The sequence below is a fragment of the Epargyreus clarus genome, unplaced genomic scaffold, assembly GCF_041222505.1.
Source record: "Epargyreus clarus isolate Ecla_fem2 unplaced genomic scaffold, WU_Ecla_fem_2.2 ptg000001l, whole genome shotgun sequence".
NCBI lineage: Eukaryota > Metazoa > Arthropoda > Insecta > Lepidoptera > Hesperiidae > Epargyreus > Epargyreus clarus.
This window is the reverse complement of record NW_027332209.1, coordinates 484,441-503,164: the sequence shown is the minus strand read 5'-3', so window position 1 is coordinate 503,164 and position 18,724 is coordinate 484,441. Positions and strand designations below refer to the sequence as shown.

The window sequence follows — 18,724 nt, the reverse complement described above, 5'->3', positions numbered from 1 at the left end:
ATAGGGTTGCTCAGCAAAGCAGTTCTTAGGCATCTTGCTTGAACGTGTCATATTATTGGTTTAATTATTGAAATTTATTACAAACTCATTCGACATTATGACAGTTTGCAACACAATTATATATTTATCACTATTGCAGTGAGTTTTAAATAATTTGATGACATCACGCGCGTTAAGGAAAAACTACAATAAGGAAAAATATTAACTTTCTTGGTCCATTTAACGCTTGGTACGTTAAACTGGCTTTATTGTAGTTATTTATGGACAAAATAATAAAATTACAAAACAAAACAAGTGGTTGGATTATTTCGGGGTCTCTTAAATTCCAAGCAAACCCGTAAATTATTTTTATCGCCCAAATTTAAGACGCAACATTTGAAAGATTACTAAATAATAATATTTACTAAGCTTAGTTTCAGCCTAACTGATAAAATGAGAACTATGTTGAACAGAAAACCCTTTGCAAATATATGCGAACTTTAAATATTAAAGAATAATACAAAAAGATACAAACCATTATGTTGTATGCAATTATGTTTTGTAATTTCGAAATATGTAATAAGTTTTTGAGCACAAATCTGTTTTGCGCTCTTCGAAAAACCAAAAACACCTCTTTTTGTCTGTCTGGCCTGTTGTTGGGACAAATTTTTGGGAACGGTTTCAACAATGTTTATGAAACTTTTATAGCGAAGTTGAATAGGTTTTAATGTTTTTATCCTTATTTCACAATATTTAAATGTAACCGTAAGAGGAATTAAAATTTATGATTTTCTTTAAATTTTTGAAGCGTATAACATTTTATGTGTAGAAGCAACGCGTAATTCTGTTTCAAAGATCAACTATACATACATTTCCTTTAGTTATCTCGCGGTTTAGTATAAACAATAACAATCTACGTGCGTGCTTTGTTCCTCGTATCCGTAGATAGATGTAAATAAACAAATTGCACGTGCATCTAGATTCCGCGTCTGAGGGGGTGGGCGCGCTAGGGGTGAGGGAAGGTGCCGCGCACGCGCTCTGAACCAATCGCCTGTTCGACTACACCAATATTTTATCAGTAACGATCGGCGCACCTATGCTGTTAGGGCTACATATATTTGCAATCAGGAGATTCGTCGACATTGCTGGTAGGTAGTAGGTACTTTGTATGTACCTACGTACTACGTAGACTGCGTCCTGTTAACTCCTGTTTAGCTGCACGAATAGCACAGTGATACTGGCCGATTGTAAAAGATCCGCGAACTTAGGAATGCTTACAACATTAGATAGTTGACTACTAGCAATTTTCTCAAATTGAAATCTTGAGACGTTCATGCACTTCAGTCCTTTGAAAAGCAAGTTAAGTACTCGGTAGCGGCTTTCGGATCTGAATAAATCAATTCCAATCAATTCAATTGTTATTATTGTAGTTAATTTTATGACTCTACAAAGAAACCGACAGAGATAGGTAAATAGTATTATAGTTATTGACATTGTTGACTAATGCATAAGTGACGGCATGCGATTCACCTCATTACTGTATAACTTCTGGATAGACTCCTGAAATGCTTTCTTATAATTAAAAGCTGCTTTTCCAAGCTGCTCATTTTGCACTTTTGCAAGCGTTTGGAGCATTAGGATATGTATAATCTTTGAAAACTTCAAAGAAAAATCAGTCTTCCCGTTTACAAAGAGAAATGTCAACACGAGTTCTTCAATTACCATTTACACCTCAATTTCAAAGATTCATAATATGTTTGGTGAATCTACTATTAAAATTACTATTTTTTCTACCATTTCCTTGTTAATACCTAAATAATTTCGGATAAAATGTTTTAATACATTGTTATTGCGAATACGGGCACGTCACGCAATTGCTTTGTGGTGGTTGGTCTATTATAATGCATGTTTGGAGTTCATCGTATCGGTGGAACCATTAAAATTAATTGAACATTAAAGCGAAGGACGCCAGGTTCGTAGCGACGCCGAATTATATTTGTTGATTTGGACTAAAAATATTCTCAGAACAGGTCTTATGCGTAACTTTTTCTAAATAATACCTGTTCGATTTCGCAATTTATATATTGAAATTTCATCATGTAAATTCTATGATATTTTAAAAATACTTGTAACATTTTGTAAAATGTATACATATTTAGCTAAGTGATTATAATTATATTCTAATCGAACATGTAGGAGATAACCCAGCACAATTCGAATTACCAAGAAGATTCTGTCCGGTCTGAATATATTCAGAAACTTTATATTACATATTATATTTATTATTTGATTAAACTGTCTACCTTATGATTAAAATTTTTGACAAGTTGAATGCTTCGTTAACCAATTTAAACTTGGAGAGATGGAATCTGATAGAAACCCAAGGACTGTGCTCAACATTCGGTGCTCACAAAATTTGCAATCAAGTAATCCAATTGTCCCTAGCTTATTTTAGTTCATCAAAGGGTAATGGATTTTGTACACACCTTCTAAAATAAGTTTTCGGTGCCCACTACCTAGAACTACATTTTTTCCATAATAATTTTTAAAGTTTAACAAAAAATACGACGAAAACTTTCTTAAATTTTCATTCAAATGATTTTTCAATAACTAGATAGGTAGACTAAATTATTAGTCCACTATATGTTAAATCGATGATAATGGCGAGGCAGGTTGTATAATCTTATTAAGTTAAATATAATTATTTTATACAATAAAAAAGCAAGGATTAAGGCCATAATTGTGATTAAAGAAAATGTTACACTGCTTTAATATTGAATCTTAAAAATCCTTAAAACGTAACAAGCATAATTTATTTTTATTTACAGTAACAACGACAACTTTATCAGAGAATAACAAGAAACACAATCTAATAATTGGATAAGAGTCGATTGTGATTGTATATTTTGTTGGGTGGAGTGATAGCGCGATACGGTAACGTCTCGTGGAGCCCGTAGTCCGCACTCCGTAGTACTCGCGGGCACGGCCGCCCCGTCATCTGCGTTTACCTGGCCACGTAACTGTTTTTTCTCGATCCTCGGTCGCATACAAAAAGCGATGAACCGCCTTCATTATTATTATTATAGCACAACAGAAATGAGCGGCAACGGGCAACGCGTCGGAGTGAACGGAGGGCGACGTTGCCACACCGCACGCTCGGCTGACTCGTCACGTGACGTCACGTCTCAAGATGGCCGCCACACCGGTCGCGTTCCCCCGCTCCCGTCTTCCAGCCGGATCCGTTCGCGTTCGTGTTGCTCGATAATAATAATATAGAATGCAACCGTCCGAAAGGAAACCAAGCGAGAATAGATTGAAATTTAATGCATCGAGCACGTCGGTTATACGCTTTAACGCTAATTGTTATTCTACAACGGCAGCTGTTTACTTTCGTTGAATAATATCGGCTCTCTTAGCGGAATTCATGGTCCGATCGAATGTGTGACGACTGTGAGAACGTGATTCATTTCTCGCCATGTACTTACAGCTTATGTTCACACACATCTTTTAGGTACCTATTATTCATTTGTTTACAACCGTGGCTCCTTTATGTTTTACTAAATGACACACCTAACTACTGGTTTGCTCAAATCTTAAATCTTATTGAATAGCATAAGTCAATTTCAGCTTATTTAGTCAAATATCATCCTTCTATTGGAATGTTTAAGTACCCAGCTTTCTTACAGTTATTGTACTGTGTGAATCATTTTTTGTTTATAAATTCATTCTACCGTTACCTATGCCATTTTTTGTTAGTTTTCTTTAACCGACCATCCAACTATTACGAACTGTTACTGCGATTTCTACACATAAACATTTATGGAATTTGCAATTTTGCTGCTACGGCGCTACTTATCGTTTACCTCGCTTGCAACACAGTTAAGCACTAGACTATATAAATGTATCGTTTGATGTAATCATATCAATAACAAACAAGAGGGCGAATGCATCTGCCGGGGCGCACCTCGTGCATCCGTGCATCGTGCATGTATCGGGTTCGTTATCGCGCGATAAGCGTTGCAGGGTGTCGGTGCGGCGGCGGCGGGCGGGGCGCATCCGCGTCGGGCTAACGGCTCGTCCTCGGCGCGTCGTGCTGCGCGCGCTGACGTCACCGCTCGATAATGGCCGCCGCCGCCCGACCCCCCGCGGCCGCGCGCCGCGCCGCTCTCAGTCTCTCCTCGACCCGCTACCCGAGCGAGTGCCTCAACTTTTCGTCGCCCGGCGTCCGCGATTCGTGTGATACCAGTGCTCCGTGTACCATGGTGACGGTGTCTCTCTTTCGGAGTGACGTAAATCAGTGACAATTTATAAGAGGATAGAGGAGTGCCGATCTCTCGCGCACGGTTCCAACCCCGGCGTCGAGATGTCGGTGATGCAGAAGCGGCAGCATTGCTACCTGTGCGACTTGCCCCGCATGCCGTGGGCCATGTTGCACGAGTTTTCGGAGGCAGTGTGTCGCGGATGTGTAAACTACGAAGGTGCAGATCGCATCGAGGTGGTGCTGGATACGGCTAGGCAGTTGAAACGCGCCCACGGATTTCAGGAAGGTCGTGGACCGACGCATGCCAAGGGAGCTCATCGAGCACCCCTGGAAGCACATCAGAACGGAGCGGATGCCGCGGCAAGAGGGCAGCCCGCACCACCGGCACACCACGCACCGGCTACTGGATTTGCGTTACACCATACGCGGCCCACGGCCGGGGCCGGTCTGCTGGCAGAGTACACAAACCGCCGCGAGGAACATGAAGGCAGAAGACTGACCCACTTGCCACTGGCTCATTTGCCCGCGCACGGCGGTGCTCGTTTGGCTCCCGGACTAACGTTAAAGCGGCCGCTCGATGACGATGATCATCAGAATCACCACGAGCCGGGCAAACGGCTTCTAGAAGAACACTCCAGACCGCCCCTGACCCGCGGAGACTCCTTGCCCGCCGTGTCCCTGGCCGCGCCATTCGCCCCCGACCGCGTTTTCAAACAAGAAAAACACCCCCTACGCACACCTTCTTTTGATGCTTCATTCAAGTCTAATGGTAAGTGCGAAATATTTTTATTAAGTTTTACTTTATCTTAATTTCAAATCATTTCTTATAAGTTGATTTCCAGTTCCTTTATATTATTTGTAACATTCATTAAATGAGATACATAAAAGTGAGTCAATTCAAAATGACTTTAAAATTAGCGACCAGGTATACTTTTTGTAGTAATAAATTAATAATAGATATTACGATATAATGAAGTCACAGTTTTCATGCTTAGGGCTAACTCTAATTATAAATCAAATGCATAATTAATAAAACGACGTAAACTAAAGGCCAAGTGATTTATTTAATTACTTGTAGTTTAAATAATTTTATTCTACGAAAAATAAGTTTCTTAAATATAACTCTCGTACCAAAATAAATCTAAATATATAAAGATGTCGATCAATTGTCATTACATTTGGGTTGGGTACAGTTTGGTATTGTAGCTTATTAAAAAGTTGTTTCCAGATTTTCAACTCAAAAATCAAATAAAAACAAAATTAGGGCAATCTTACAATATGTGACAAATTGTTATATGAATTGCTTTAGGTCTAAAAATGCGAAATTTATAAAATACCTCATGAAATAACTTGGAAGTATTGATCCCCAAAAATATAATCCTTTGTTCAAAATATTTATTTATATGTATTATTTTTATTATTATTTTATAACTCATTATTTTTATGAAGTATCTATGGAGAAAATTTCTACTGCTTTAATAATATTTTGACTTAATATTCCAGGAATTTGAAGGAAATTACAGAAAAGCTTACTCAGATTACAACAGATTAAAAATACTTAATTGAAAAATACAACTTCCTTTGAATATTAACGGTAAAGGAATCAAAAAAAGGAATAAAACCTATTTCAATTGCAACGACGGTTTTAAATTTTGCTTTGTAAAGAACATATTATTTCTGTAGGAAATGAGACAAGTTAGACCAAAATGATATTTGTTTTTAATTAAAATAAAGGCTTTTTCGTAATTTAAGGCATTGTACCTATTTAGACAGTGTTGGCAGGATTACTAACTACTTAAAGTGGTCTACATGGAGATCAGTATGCTAGGATTTTTAAAAGCAATCGACATTGTAATAGCTTGATATAATTTTATTTAATGAAACGATAACTGATACTTCTTTAAGGTTTACGTATTACGTATTTTTCATAGCAGTATATGCTAAGGTATAAGGAAAACTTTTAGGGTATCTGCATTCATTTATTTTAAATTATAAAGTAATTGATGATCGTCATACGTATTACGTAGATAATCAAAACTATTATACCGTTATAATTGAAAAATGTTACATATTATTGAAAAATCTAAATATTATATACCTTATATGTAATACAGTATCTAAAATCTTTATATTTATTTACATTTACAAGGCTGAAAAAGAAAAAAGTAATATTTCGAAGTGAGGGCGTTACTTAATATTTAAATATTTTAGTATGTTTTAATTTGCAAGTATTGAGTAAAAAGAAACCGGTATTGTTTCTTTTTTATCGGTGTTAGTTGGGTCAAGTAGCAAACTTGAGTCAAACGGGTCCTCCATACGTAGTTTTATAAGTATATATCTTACATATTGTTTTTACTAACAGTATGAGGTGATGTAATTCAACAGAAATGTCGTTGTTTACCAATAACAATGTGGGTTAACATTATAAAAATAGTTATAAGAGAGGAGTCACGCGTGGGGCGATAACACGAGTGATAGTCGAGCGCGTACGTGTTCGGAGCGCTGTTGGCGTTTTGCGCAAGCGTCCGCCAAGGGATTCATATCTAGGTAGGTGCATTAACTCGCTCCATAAATACGAAACCGGTCCGACCGGTTGAGCGTTCTCGAAAGCGAGCCCGCGCTCGCGGCCTCTCGCACACCACCGCGCTACGTACGAACACCCACATAATGTAAACGCGGCACCGCGCCGTGAATGCATGCACGACAGCGCCCGGCGCGGCAACGTCGCGTGACGACATTTTCGCTCGCGTACGTATGTAGGTAGGCCGTCGAGCGAAAAAATATAGCGCCTGCCTACGCTTGGCAGAGTCGCTCGACCACATTCCGTTGGCGTGTGTGTAGGGAGCGCGGCCCGCCACGAGCCGTCGGCCAAAAAGGTCACCGCGCGTGACGTCACCACCGCCATATGGGCCGCGCCTCGCAATGCCCGACCATCACTCGCGCCCTTTCGCACGTTACTCTAATAAATTATCTGTTTACGTTCCATTTCGATCGTGACATTTGATGCGCCGCTCGCATTTTTTGCTAACAAGTGTACGTGGTCAATGTATGCAGACTACAAACTCCTTTCATGAGCTAGTTGAATTTAGGTACGCGCTTTATCTCAGTTCGACAATTGTACAGTTGTGCACAGACTACGTTTTCTTTTATAGATGTTTCATATAAATATCTGTTATAATAAAACACTAAACAATTGTCAGGGCGTATTGACGCAAAGTGCAATAAAGTACAATACGTCGTTCGTCGTAATTCCCACATGTTATCGTAGGATCTCGGTCGTGAGCTGATTACACGGAGCGGTGCACAGCTACACGAGTTGTCACAACGAGAGTTCCACAACTCGGCACCAGTTGAACAGCGCACACATACGGTACCCGCATCGGGGGCGATTCGTTTGGCAACGTCGCATTTGCGATACGTTCAGTTGCATATTCGAGTGTGGCACTCGTATCGTTGTACAATCGTACTTACATACCCGTCTACTGCCGCAGTTGGCCCCAAACCCGCCAGCGCCACGTTGCGACCAGGCAATGACACACCGCGCGCTACGTAAGCGCGTATTAACACATAATTCTATTTATAAAACATTATGTGCGTGTGTGAACGTGTGTTTACTATTCGTCGGTCCACCGCAAACGATGTGTCATCCAACATTGAATGTGAGGTTATTCGGACAAATTGAAACGATGCCGTTGAGGCAGCGACGAAAGCAGGGCTGTCGTGGTATAGTGCCGTTCGTCTCGTGCCAGAAACTATTCTCAACGTTGCCCTATTAAACTCATTGAATGACGTATTAACATGATGCGTTAACTAAACTACGATCAGTATAATTATACAAAAATATTTATTACTGTTAAATATTATATAAAAAGAGACGATGTGCAAGTCGAAATCACGCTCAGTTCTATACTCATAAACATACAATTCGGTAAAAATCGATTTCATATAAAATACATATTTAAATAAAAAATACTTCACAAATCAAATATAACACGGCATATCTTATTTAAATTAATTTTGCTCGCGTCTTTTATTATTTATTGCCATATTTTTCGGGAGCGAGGGCACAATTATTGACTTTTAAAACTTAAACCTCAATACAACTATAATATAGTTATAATATACTATGTGCATATTATGCATTTGATTTTTTTCATCTCTAAGTAATATGGGGTGTCTTTTATATAGAATGGAATAGAGTTCCAAATTTCATTTATATAGTGCTAATATTTGAATTAAAATTAAACTGCCATTTACACGAACCGGACAACATTATAAGGGTTTCGCTATTTTATTTGGCTGCAAGTCTGAAAAAAATTCGAACTATTATGAAACTAAATAAAATATACTAATTCAACCATTGCTTAATTGTATTGTACGTAGTATTCATGTAAAGTTATTTTATAATGCAAATAATGTTTATAATGTAGACACTGTTACAGTTATTTTAAATCATGCATTGGATTTTTTACAATGTAAAAAAAAAAACTAAATACACATGCGATAAAGCGACAAATTATACTCACGACCATAATATTTTGTAAATGGAAATCAACTTTAGTAATTATTTTCATTCAACTGGCAAATAATATATTTTTGTTAAGCTATACCTATACATATGTGGCTAGCCTATAGCTTATTTCAGAGAATATAGTATTTGTTCTTACTTTACGTTATTGAAGCAATGTGAAAGAAGCAGCATATTAAGAAGTATGATATAACCTTTCAGGGTACGGCAACAGTGCGCCGCTGACGAACGGGTCGGCAGGGTCGCCGCTGGGCCGCGCGGCGGGGTCGCCGCCGGTGTCGGGCGCCGGCGCGGGCCCGTCGCCCATGGCCGCGCTCATGTCGGTGGCCGACACGCTGCCGCCCGGCAGCCCGCGCTCGGCCGGCGGCTCCCCGCCCCAGCCGCCCCCGCAGCGCTCCGCAAGCCGCTCCAGCCAACATTCACCCAACTCCTCGGGTAAGGAGACGTCGCTACATCTCGGAGACACTTTTTTGTTCGCTTTGCGCTCTGCAATACACGAAGAGATTTGCAAGGATAGATTATATTATATTCGAGAACACAGCGACTACTTTCGAGCCTAGGACCTGGGAACACGATGATACCGAATTCAAAAATATTTCATTGATCTGACAGAAGCATGCGATCTTAAGTATCCAATTTGTCGAAGCAAATATTTTCGAGAATTCGTAAAGTAAAAACTACTCCAGTTCTAGTAAATGTATCGATATCGTTCAGTTGATCCGTTAACGTTGGCTACCCTCGCCTAACGAGAGGTCGGACTCGGGCGGGCGTCCGATCGCCGCGCCGGCCGATTTCGGCGAGGCGCCCGACGACCGCTTGCGCCCGTCCTGTCCCACTACAGTCTGCTGACGATACGCTCTCGAACGTTCTCTTTGAAATCGATTAAAGTACAAAAGTAGCAGACCGTAGTAAAAAGTTGTCCTCCCGTCCGGCAGGGTCGAACGGCGGGCGGCGGTCGTCGGGCTCGCGGCACGTGTCCTCCACCACGTCCGTGTCGTCCACGGAGGCGGGCGAGGGCGCCGAGGCGGCGGCCCCCGCGCCCGCGCCGCTGCTCAAGTGCACGCTGTGCCAGGAGCGCCTCGAGGACACCCACTTCGTGCAATGCCCGAGTCAGCAGCACCACAAGTTCTGCTTCCCCTGCTCCAGGGACTCCATTAAGAGGCAGCAAGGATCTGAGGTGAGTTTACTTCTTCTTCTTCTTCGCAGTTGTAATGTTAAAATACAAGACAAACACAGTAACTCGCCTTAAATAGTATATTTTGAACGTTTACAAAACTTATTTTATTTGTTTTAGGTATACTGCCCGAGCGGGGAAAAATGCCCACTGGCTAACTCGACAGTACCGTGGGCGTTCATGCAGGGCGAGATCGCGACGATCCTGGGCGAGGAGTACAAACCTAAGAAGGAGCGGGAGACTTAGGGCGCCGCGACGGCGCCCCGACTGTTTCTCTTGTCCCTCTCGTTGGCGATGCCCGGGAGGCGAAGCGACCGCCGCGGCAAGAGGCCGCCAGTGCGGCTCGCGGGGGCGTGGTCGGTCACACCGGCCACACCCGTTCGACCGATCACTTGTACATAACTCTGTAAATAAACTAAATTAAGTTCGCTAACCGAAGTCAACGATTCGGGTTTGGCTCTACGTCGGTGACGGTCGCAGGGATATGGACCGTATTCAGTGTAATGGATTTCTGGTTTGCCGCCACCGAACTGGCTGTCGGAAGGATCGGTAGCGTTCTTAATGTTTTAATCGAACGTGAGCTATGCAATATTCTGAATATAGTACATATCCATTTTGGAAGATTTTACGATTATTTTTTCTTGTACGTCGAAGGACGTCGTACGCGGGAACGCAGTTTCTGTGATCTGAAGTGACTCTCGGGTCCTCGGCGACGCAACTGTGCGTTTGCGAGCAGGAATTTCTTCGGATGCCATTTTCTTAGTTACCTTTAGGTCCCGACCATAGTGAACTTGGCATTTATTTATGTGATTCTTATACATTATAATACGAGTATTATACGATATATGATCATGACATATTTTATGTAGTCGATTGCAGACTGTAAAACGTAGTTGTGGATTTCGGAGTAGTTTCGCTCCCTGTACAGACGTTAGCTCGGTGTATATTTGTATTTATTACATACGGCGCATTCGAAATAGTTTTATTTTACGCTATGAAGCGATTATTCAGAGTGGCTCGAGTTCCGTTACTGTATCTCATTGGATGACTAAATTCGGCCTGATGTTGACTTTTCTTTTTCCGTAGCTTTTGTTTTGTTTCTATCGGAAGTGATTCAAAATTGTAGTTTTTATACGTTCTGCTCTACTGAGCCGTCGATGTTTGGGTTGATTACTTGGTAAGGATAAGTTGCCGCACGATGCGGGCGGGCGCCGCGTCGCACTGCGTCGGGCGTACCTAGTAATTTTGTGAAATGTCAAATTGTCAGATCCGCGAGCACGCGGCCGTTATAGGAACTCTTAAAACTCGCTGCTATATTTGTATAAAGTGAAGTAATTATCATTATATTATTGTCATTATATGTCATAATGTTAAACGATTTGTAGTGTGTGTCAATTTCGAAGGCTATCAGATGATCGCCGGTCGGCTTGTCGGGTTTTGTTTTCGCATAATTACTTGTCGGTAGGTTAATGGGTCTTGTTTTATGGACTCGAGTCGTCTAGGGTGGTATGCGATGGTGTAGACATCACAGCGAGCGCGCTCGTGAGGGCTCGTCTCTCGGTCCGGCTACTGGTCACTTAAAGGCATGATTTTTAGCTTGCGTACATGCACAATAATTGAATATGATTATTTCTCATTACGAGTTGTTTATCTTTCGCAATGATGAACACAGTGGATTCGTATCTTCAAATGAGACGTGAAGAGTCTTTAAACGCCGCGTATTATAGAACATTCAATAAAATTGACATGTCCATTATTTATTTTAGATGTTTGTGTACATATACGTACGTTGTATATACTTTGTCTAATTGTACATATTTTAGATTACTCGGAGTAGCCATTGAAATCTTGCGGGAATTCCCGTCAGTATTATTTAGTACTGTGAGCCTTGTAGTTATTTATACAATTCTTATTATATTACATTGCTACTTGAACGTTTTTATCGATGTATCTCGCTGAATATGAAACTCTTTTGCCATTACAGGAAATGTATATATAGGACTTTATTTACTACATGTAAAGCTTGGATCGCATGCATTTTACGTTTCTCGGGTGCTATCTGACCCATTTTATCCGTAGCTGGATATATATTTATTATTTTCAAGAAACGTCGATTATCGTGTTTTTGTATTGATGTTCTTAATATTTGCAGATTGTGATAACATTATATTAACGAGAATACTTGTCAATTTATGGAGCTACTTTAAGTTTCTCTGATAGATTCGAAATTGATAATTAGTATTATCAGCGAAAGTATACCCAGCAATCGGGTTTTGTCAAATGTTGTCGCCAAAATGTGGCGCTGGTAAAAATTGTAAGCACAAAAGGTGCGTCTTACTTTTCTCACTTGAAATATTAAATGTTCGTGACCTTTTGTCTGTCTTGGCCTTTGTAACCAACTCGGTGGAGTACTAAAATTTAACTTCTTTTTAACCTAATGGAATTGGAAGGGATTAAATTGTGTGTTTTGTGTAATCTTCGGTTCTTGCTATACAAAGTTGGATGCTGCACCGAGTAGGTTAAAGATTTACAATGTATTGTAGGCGGCCGTTTTTGGTCTTATTTTTAGGAAGAGGTAAATGGAATAAGCGTTGAAACTTTCTACGCGAACATTTAATATCTCAATTACAAATGTTATAGTCCGCCTGTAACCATAGGCTTGTTTGTAGAATATGTCGACGGAGAATCGACATAAAAATAATTTTGAGACTTGTATCTTTCTTACTGTAACCAGCAAGTGAAATGCTTCGACTAAGACGTTAATGTAAATGTTGGTGAAATACAATTGATGTGATTTTGTAATATTGTCCTTTTATTTCCTACATGTCCCAAATCACCCATCATACTTATATCAGCCATGTTATATGGCCATATATTGGCCAGTACTGACCAGAGCATAGTTAAAACATTATTGTGGGTTGACACGTACCCAGTAGTGGAACATAAATTATTATTGTATTATATCTACAGTTTTTACATTTGTACAAAAAGATTTTACAAATGAACGAAAAATATTTCATTATAAAGACTACTAAAATGCGAAGACATTTATCTACATATGCTGTTAGATAGTCCAATCATAATCTACAGATAAGATATTCGAAATGTTAATATCTTTTTTTCACATGATATAGTTATTTTCTTACCTAAATAGCGTACCGGGTTTTAGCGTAACTAAGAAGAAGATGAATATTCTGATTTGTAATGATTTCCGTATATATCTCATAAACATTATACCAATTTTTTAACGTCTCACACTAAATACACTTTTCTTGATATATTGACTCTAGAATGAAGGTTGGAACCACACCTGAAATTCCTTTTAAATCGCACGTGGATGCCGCATGACTCTGCAGATCAATAAATGAAACTAAATTGGTTAATACCTACCTAAAGCTTAAAACAACATTCTAGATCTAACTGTCCTGTGTCGAGAAGAACGGGGTGTTTTCAAGAATTATTCTATTTTATGTGTATAGTCTTCTTATTCTTATCTAATACTACACAAAATAATTTGTCACGCCTTAATCTAAACAGTAAAAACAAAAGCAAAAATAAGGTCTATGTTTTTTTTTTATAATATAGGAGTAGCAGACGAGCATGCAGTTCACCCGATAGTAAGTGACTACTGCTGCCCATGGACATCTGTAATCAACCCCAGATAGGCTTAAATATTCCTACCTGAGGTCGAGCACAGATGCGCCGCTACCCCTGAGGACTAAGCTGGAACGCCTCGGAAAAGTCTCCCTTACCACACCCTTCAAAACGGAACACAGCAGCGCCTAACACTGCTGTTATTAGGCAGAAATAGGAGTGGCGGTGGTCCCGCCGGAGTCGAACCACAAAAGGTTCTACCACCTTTTGTGGTTAACACACAAACACACACGTACTGACTTACGTACGAGGCAATTATTAAGATAAATGCCGGAGGATTACGATCCTCAGGAGCGTCAATAGGTGGAACATCAAGCTGTAATCGGGTTCAAGTAGAATCCCTTTTCTATATAGGTACAGTCTGTTATAGGTTTCTATGGCAGACAGCAACCCTTTATTGTTAGGTCGACGTATGCTCGTTTGATATTTCCATGATACAAACAAAAACTTATTTATTCCGTTTTACCTTAAAATATGTAATATTAATGAATTGATTTTATTTGTTGACAGAACGGAGCGCGGCGGGGTCAGAGAGGATGCCGGAGCCGCTGTGTCTGACCAACAGATGAACCCCGGGACCCCTCGTTATCCAGTCGATCGATATTTGGTAACTATTATGTTTTCGACTTCATTTCTTTCTTATATTTCCCCAGTTTCCCAGAAGGTTCGTGACATATAGGTCACTGTTCTATCTATGATGCAATTAGTTTTGATTTTCCAATAAGCGGAAATGTTTGTATTTTGTATACCTTTTCCTGTATTTATATTTATTTATATCTTGAAACAGTATTATTTTATTATTTTTACTATATTCTAATCACAATTAAATAAATGATATATCTTTTGCAGGTTGAGCGCAGCAATAATTTGGAAATGGTTAACATCATAGATGATGGTTTATGGAATGCAGAGCCAGCACTGAGGCCTGAAGATGAAATCATACTTAGAAAGTTGCATGACATGCTGCAATCGACTGCAGACGACCTGAAGCTGTTATCCGGAGAACTGTCGAAATATCACGAGCCAGGAGTACAAGTGAAATCGTTACCTACGCCGTTAGATGAGGATTTTAATGAAAAAGTACATATCGAAGAAATAGTTAATGCTAAATTTCATGGACATAAAATTCTTGACAAATCTCAACCTACACCGGTTAATGCTACGCAAAAAGTGGATAAGATAGATGGAATAATCAAATCAATAGCTACTAATATGCAGAAACCAAAAAAGGTCGTTAGTACTGGTATCCAAGTCAATAACGACACAATACTTAAAAAACCGAAAAGGAATAATAACTTAAGTATATCCCAGACGAGAATAATCCAAATTAATGAAAATGAACAGGTCAATACGAATAACGACAAAAAGCAACAAGAAAAGAGATTTAGACCAGCTGTAGCATATAACGAGTTTTCATTTAAATATGTGGAACCCAAAATGAAAGAATGTTTTCATAAACCTTTACAAGTACAAAATATGCCAAGTATAAACATTAGAAGTGAATTAAAAGAGCAAAAAGTGTTACAGCTAAATATTGAACCTAATACTATTGATGGTGTTGAGAATTTGGCAAGTCATAATAATGTTGCAGTTGTTTCCTTCCAACATGAGCCAGTCACAGTCCAAAATGCAGTTCCTATTAATTATAACCAAGTACAATTTTCTAGCGTTTCTCCTGTAAATACTTTAAAAGAACCGACGAGGAAAGTTTCTAAAATGTCATCGTGTGAAAGTAGCGACTCCAGTAATAACATGAATATCAGATATCATACTCGCCATAATACAAAATATCATAGAGAAACTAAACCAATAGTTACATTACCACCTAAACCACGACATGAAAATATTAAACATAAGAAGAACATAAGTAGTAAAAGAGATTCAACGAAACATTCTAATTTAGACGAATGGAAGAAAAAGTTAAATGCAGTTTATGGCTGTCCTACAAGTTCTAGAAAGGCAAAAACTGTTAAATCTGCAAATACCGTAAGAAAAGCGGAAGCGACGACTGTTTCCACCACTTGCAACCACCCTAAGAAAAATGGAAATACCCTAAACAACGCTGAATATATACCTTATTCAAAACTAACTTTAGGTGGAGTCAGAGTGAGTGATATTGAAAAGGAGTTATCAGACATCCCTAATAAAAATGACATACCTCTCAGCCCTATTTTAGATAAGATTTTAAGTAGAGAAAATTCGTTTCACACAGAAAGTGCGCATGTAGAATTACAAGAAGAGAGCCCTAAAATTCTTACAACATCAGATGAAAATTTACTTCGAGAAGTATTAGATATTGAAGAAAAAGTAAGCAATACCCTTTCAAAAAAAGTCTATGAAAAAAATGTTTCTTTTGAAAAAAACCAACATTCAAACCCTATTGATGATCAAGATAGTTATGTTGATGACTTTGAAGATGACAAATCAAATTATTCAGCTCAAAGTGGAGAGAAAAGTCTATCTGGCGACGCACATTCCAAAGAAATAAATTCAAACTCAAGCGACAATGATAATGAGTCTCTTAATAAAGATAGTGAAGAAAAAAATATACAAAATAATACTTTTACGAAAACCTTGAATCTGTCATTCAAAAATAAAGTTGACATATTTGAGTTTGTTCATTCGGTGGATACACAAGAAACTGGTACACAAAGTAACGGTGCCCAAAAGATTTCTTTAAAAGGAACTCAAACATCGCCTAGAAATGATAGATGTAATGAGCAAACTATTCATAATGATCTATGGCCATCAATAGATCCAAAAGGAGAGGTAGAAAAATTATTTCAATTAGAGAAAGACTTCATTAAAAAGCTGATTGTTGATGAGTATGGAGATTTACTGGATAAAACTTTAAATAAACCATCCACTTCTAGAGACATTCAAACCAGTAATGAGAAAAATGTGGTAGCTTCCCAGAAGAACACTCAGACATCACCAGCACATGTCAAAAGTGTTATGACTTCACCTACCAGAACTAAAACACGTACAACATCTCCTTTTGTATCCTTGACAGTAGATAAACAAACCAGCCCATTGGTGATAGAAGAATTGAAAATTAATGTTGAAGATGGTGACGATTTAGGCATATCCATAAACTTGTCTTCTCCACGCTTCAGTTTAAGACTTCCCCAAACATCTCATGAAGTCATATCTAATCTTGAATCTCATACACAATCAAAGCGGAATCATCCTACTAGTAATACACGAGGATCGAGGGTATTCAGAAAGAATACAGTTAGTAGTTCCAGTTCTGTGGATGGTGATTATTCTTCATCAGATATCAGTAGTTTAGGAGAAGTAAGATTTAAACTCAAAAGAAGGCTGCAGAAATTAAAAGTTCCTTCGATATCGGAACTGAGTTCTTCCACTTCTCATTCAAACCACTATTCAGATTCTTCTGATGTTATAATTCCATGTCGTAGTCAAGGCGAGGTTAGTTTGGGCCAAGTAGATAGAAGGAAATCTAACAAACATAATAAGAGTGAAGGCGAAGTGAGTTTGGGGTTACGTTGATACATGTAGCTTGTGTCTTAACCATTTGTTTGCCCGAATCCATGCAATTGTTTTAAATTAATGTTGCCTGTGTTAGTTGTTACTCACCTTTAAGTACAAATTGGTTATCGCAATTTAATTTGTGATATTTTGTTATATATAGTTAAGGTAATGCTTAAGTGTACATATATATTTTATACTATGCCATTTAGTTAGGTAGTCCTAAGTGAATATTTTTGCATTGCGACTGAATAAAACAGTTGGTGAATAAGTTTTGTTTTTAATTTATTTAATATCTGAGGTACACGTCAGTAGAACGGTTTCCTTTTTTTGGGTATGTATTTGAAACAATGATGTGGTCTACTAAATGTGTAGTGGTCACTGCTGAGCATGAAAATCCACTATCAAGCTCAAATAGCACCAGACAACAATCACAAAGTAGGTACTGCTCAATCCCTATGAATTAATTGAACTCATACACACTACATATAAAAATCTTTTTTTTTATCACAACAAATAATTATAAAAATCTTACCTTAATAAATGATGATGAAACTATTCAGTTTTACCTCTGATAACAGAACATACTACACTCGGATTTAAAAAAAAACGAATGTCAGAAAAACAAACAAGCAGTTACTAAAAGTCACAACTTCGTCAGGATAGTTTCCAAATTTTGTATGAAACTGAAGTGTTTATATTTATAATAGTATTCAGTACTTATAGTAAATACTCAATAATGTCAATTGACACAAGTTACAAGTATATTAACTACTTCACTGTCAAGAGTCAAGACCAAGATAAAATTGACAAGTGACAGTGACATTATAAATTTCCCCAGGTTATTTCCCCATTTAACGTTAATTTTATAACATTATGACCTTAAAATCTGGAACTCATGATATATCTCAATAAAAAGAGGCAATTTTTAACATTATAATAAGATAAATATTGATTACTTAGTTACGTGTAAGGGACAACCCAATACGTTAAGGCTGCATCGCGCCCAGTGGCGGATTTACCAGCAGGCTGAGTAGGCTTCAGCCTAGGGCGGCAGAATTTTGGGGCGGCAAATTTGGGGACCCATTTTTTTTTTTGCTAATTAGGAAGCTAGTTCGTTCATACCTTAAAACGTGTCATGAACTGGCGTGACGAGCAAAACAAAAAAAAAAAGGGAACCGTATCATGAGCCGGCGCGGCGAACAAATAAAAAAGCGGAACAGTATTACAAGGTGACGAGCCAAAAAAAAAACAACGGGTAACATGTTCTAAGCCGACGTAGCGAGCAAAACTACCTAATCCGATAAACTACCTGACATGACAAGCAGGGGCGGCAAAAACTGTACAGCCTAGACCTTATTTTTTTTTAATTCGCCACTGATCGCGCCAGCCCTACACCGTGCTCACGCTGCATTGTGCCTTCGCGGAACGGTCAACGCTGACGAGGCGCGTCCCACGTGCAGGTGGCCGTCCGCAATTATATTTCTTATTATTACAAGTTGTGTTTTAAATTTAAATAAAAAAATATAATTCGTTCGCGAAATAGACTATTGCAATTCTTTTCCTCGACGCCCAGCTCTCATAACTACTTCTTCTGGTATTTTTGACAATCCTTAGTGGCAACTTTATAATTTAC

General features: G+C 38.7%; 2 protein-coding genes across 3 annotated transcripts in view; both read left to right on the top strand.

Annotated features, from left to right (window-relative positions):
- LOC140742560 (uncharacterized) overlaps positions 1-17,359 on the top strand; it is a 130,643-nt gene extending 113,284 nt beyond the window's left edge. For both annotated transcript variants that reach the window (XM_073073471.1, XM_073073465.1), the window contains exons 4-5: positions 14,107-14,203; positions 14,446-17,359. In XM_073073471.1, the coding sequence (XP_072929572.1) occupies positions 14,107-14,203; positions 14,446-17,109 (2,761 nt within the window). In that variant the 3' untranslated portion in view covers positions 17,110-17,359. The remainder of the gene's footprint in view (positions 1-14,106; positions 14,204-14,445) is intronic.
- Pits (Protein interacting with Ttk69 and Sin3A) lies at positions 3,189-12,744 on the top strand. Its single transcript, XM_073073531.1, has 4 exons — positions 3,189-5,009; positions 8,970-9,203; positions 9,704-9,945; positions 10,063-12,744. Exons 1-4 carry the CDS (start codon positions 4,343-4,345, stop codon positions 10,186-10,188), a joined length of 1,269 nt encoding a protein of 422 aa, XP_072929632.1. The 5' UTR covers positions 3,189-4,342; the 3' UTR covers positions 10,189-12,744.
- Positions 17,360-18,724: the final 1,365 nt, after the last annotated feature.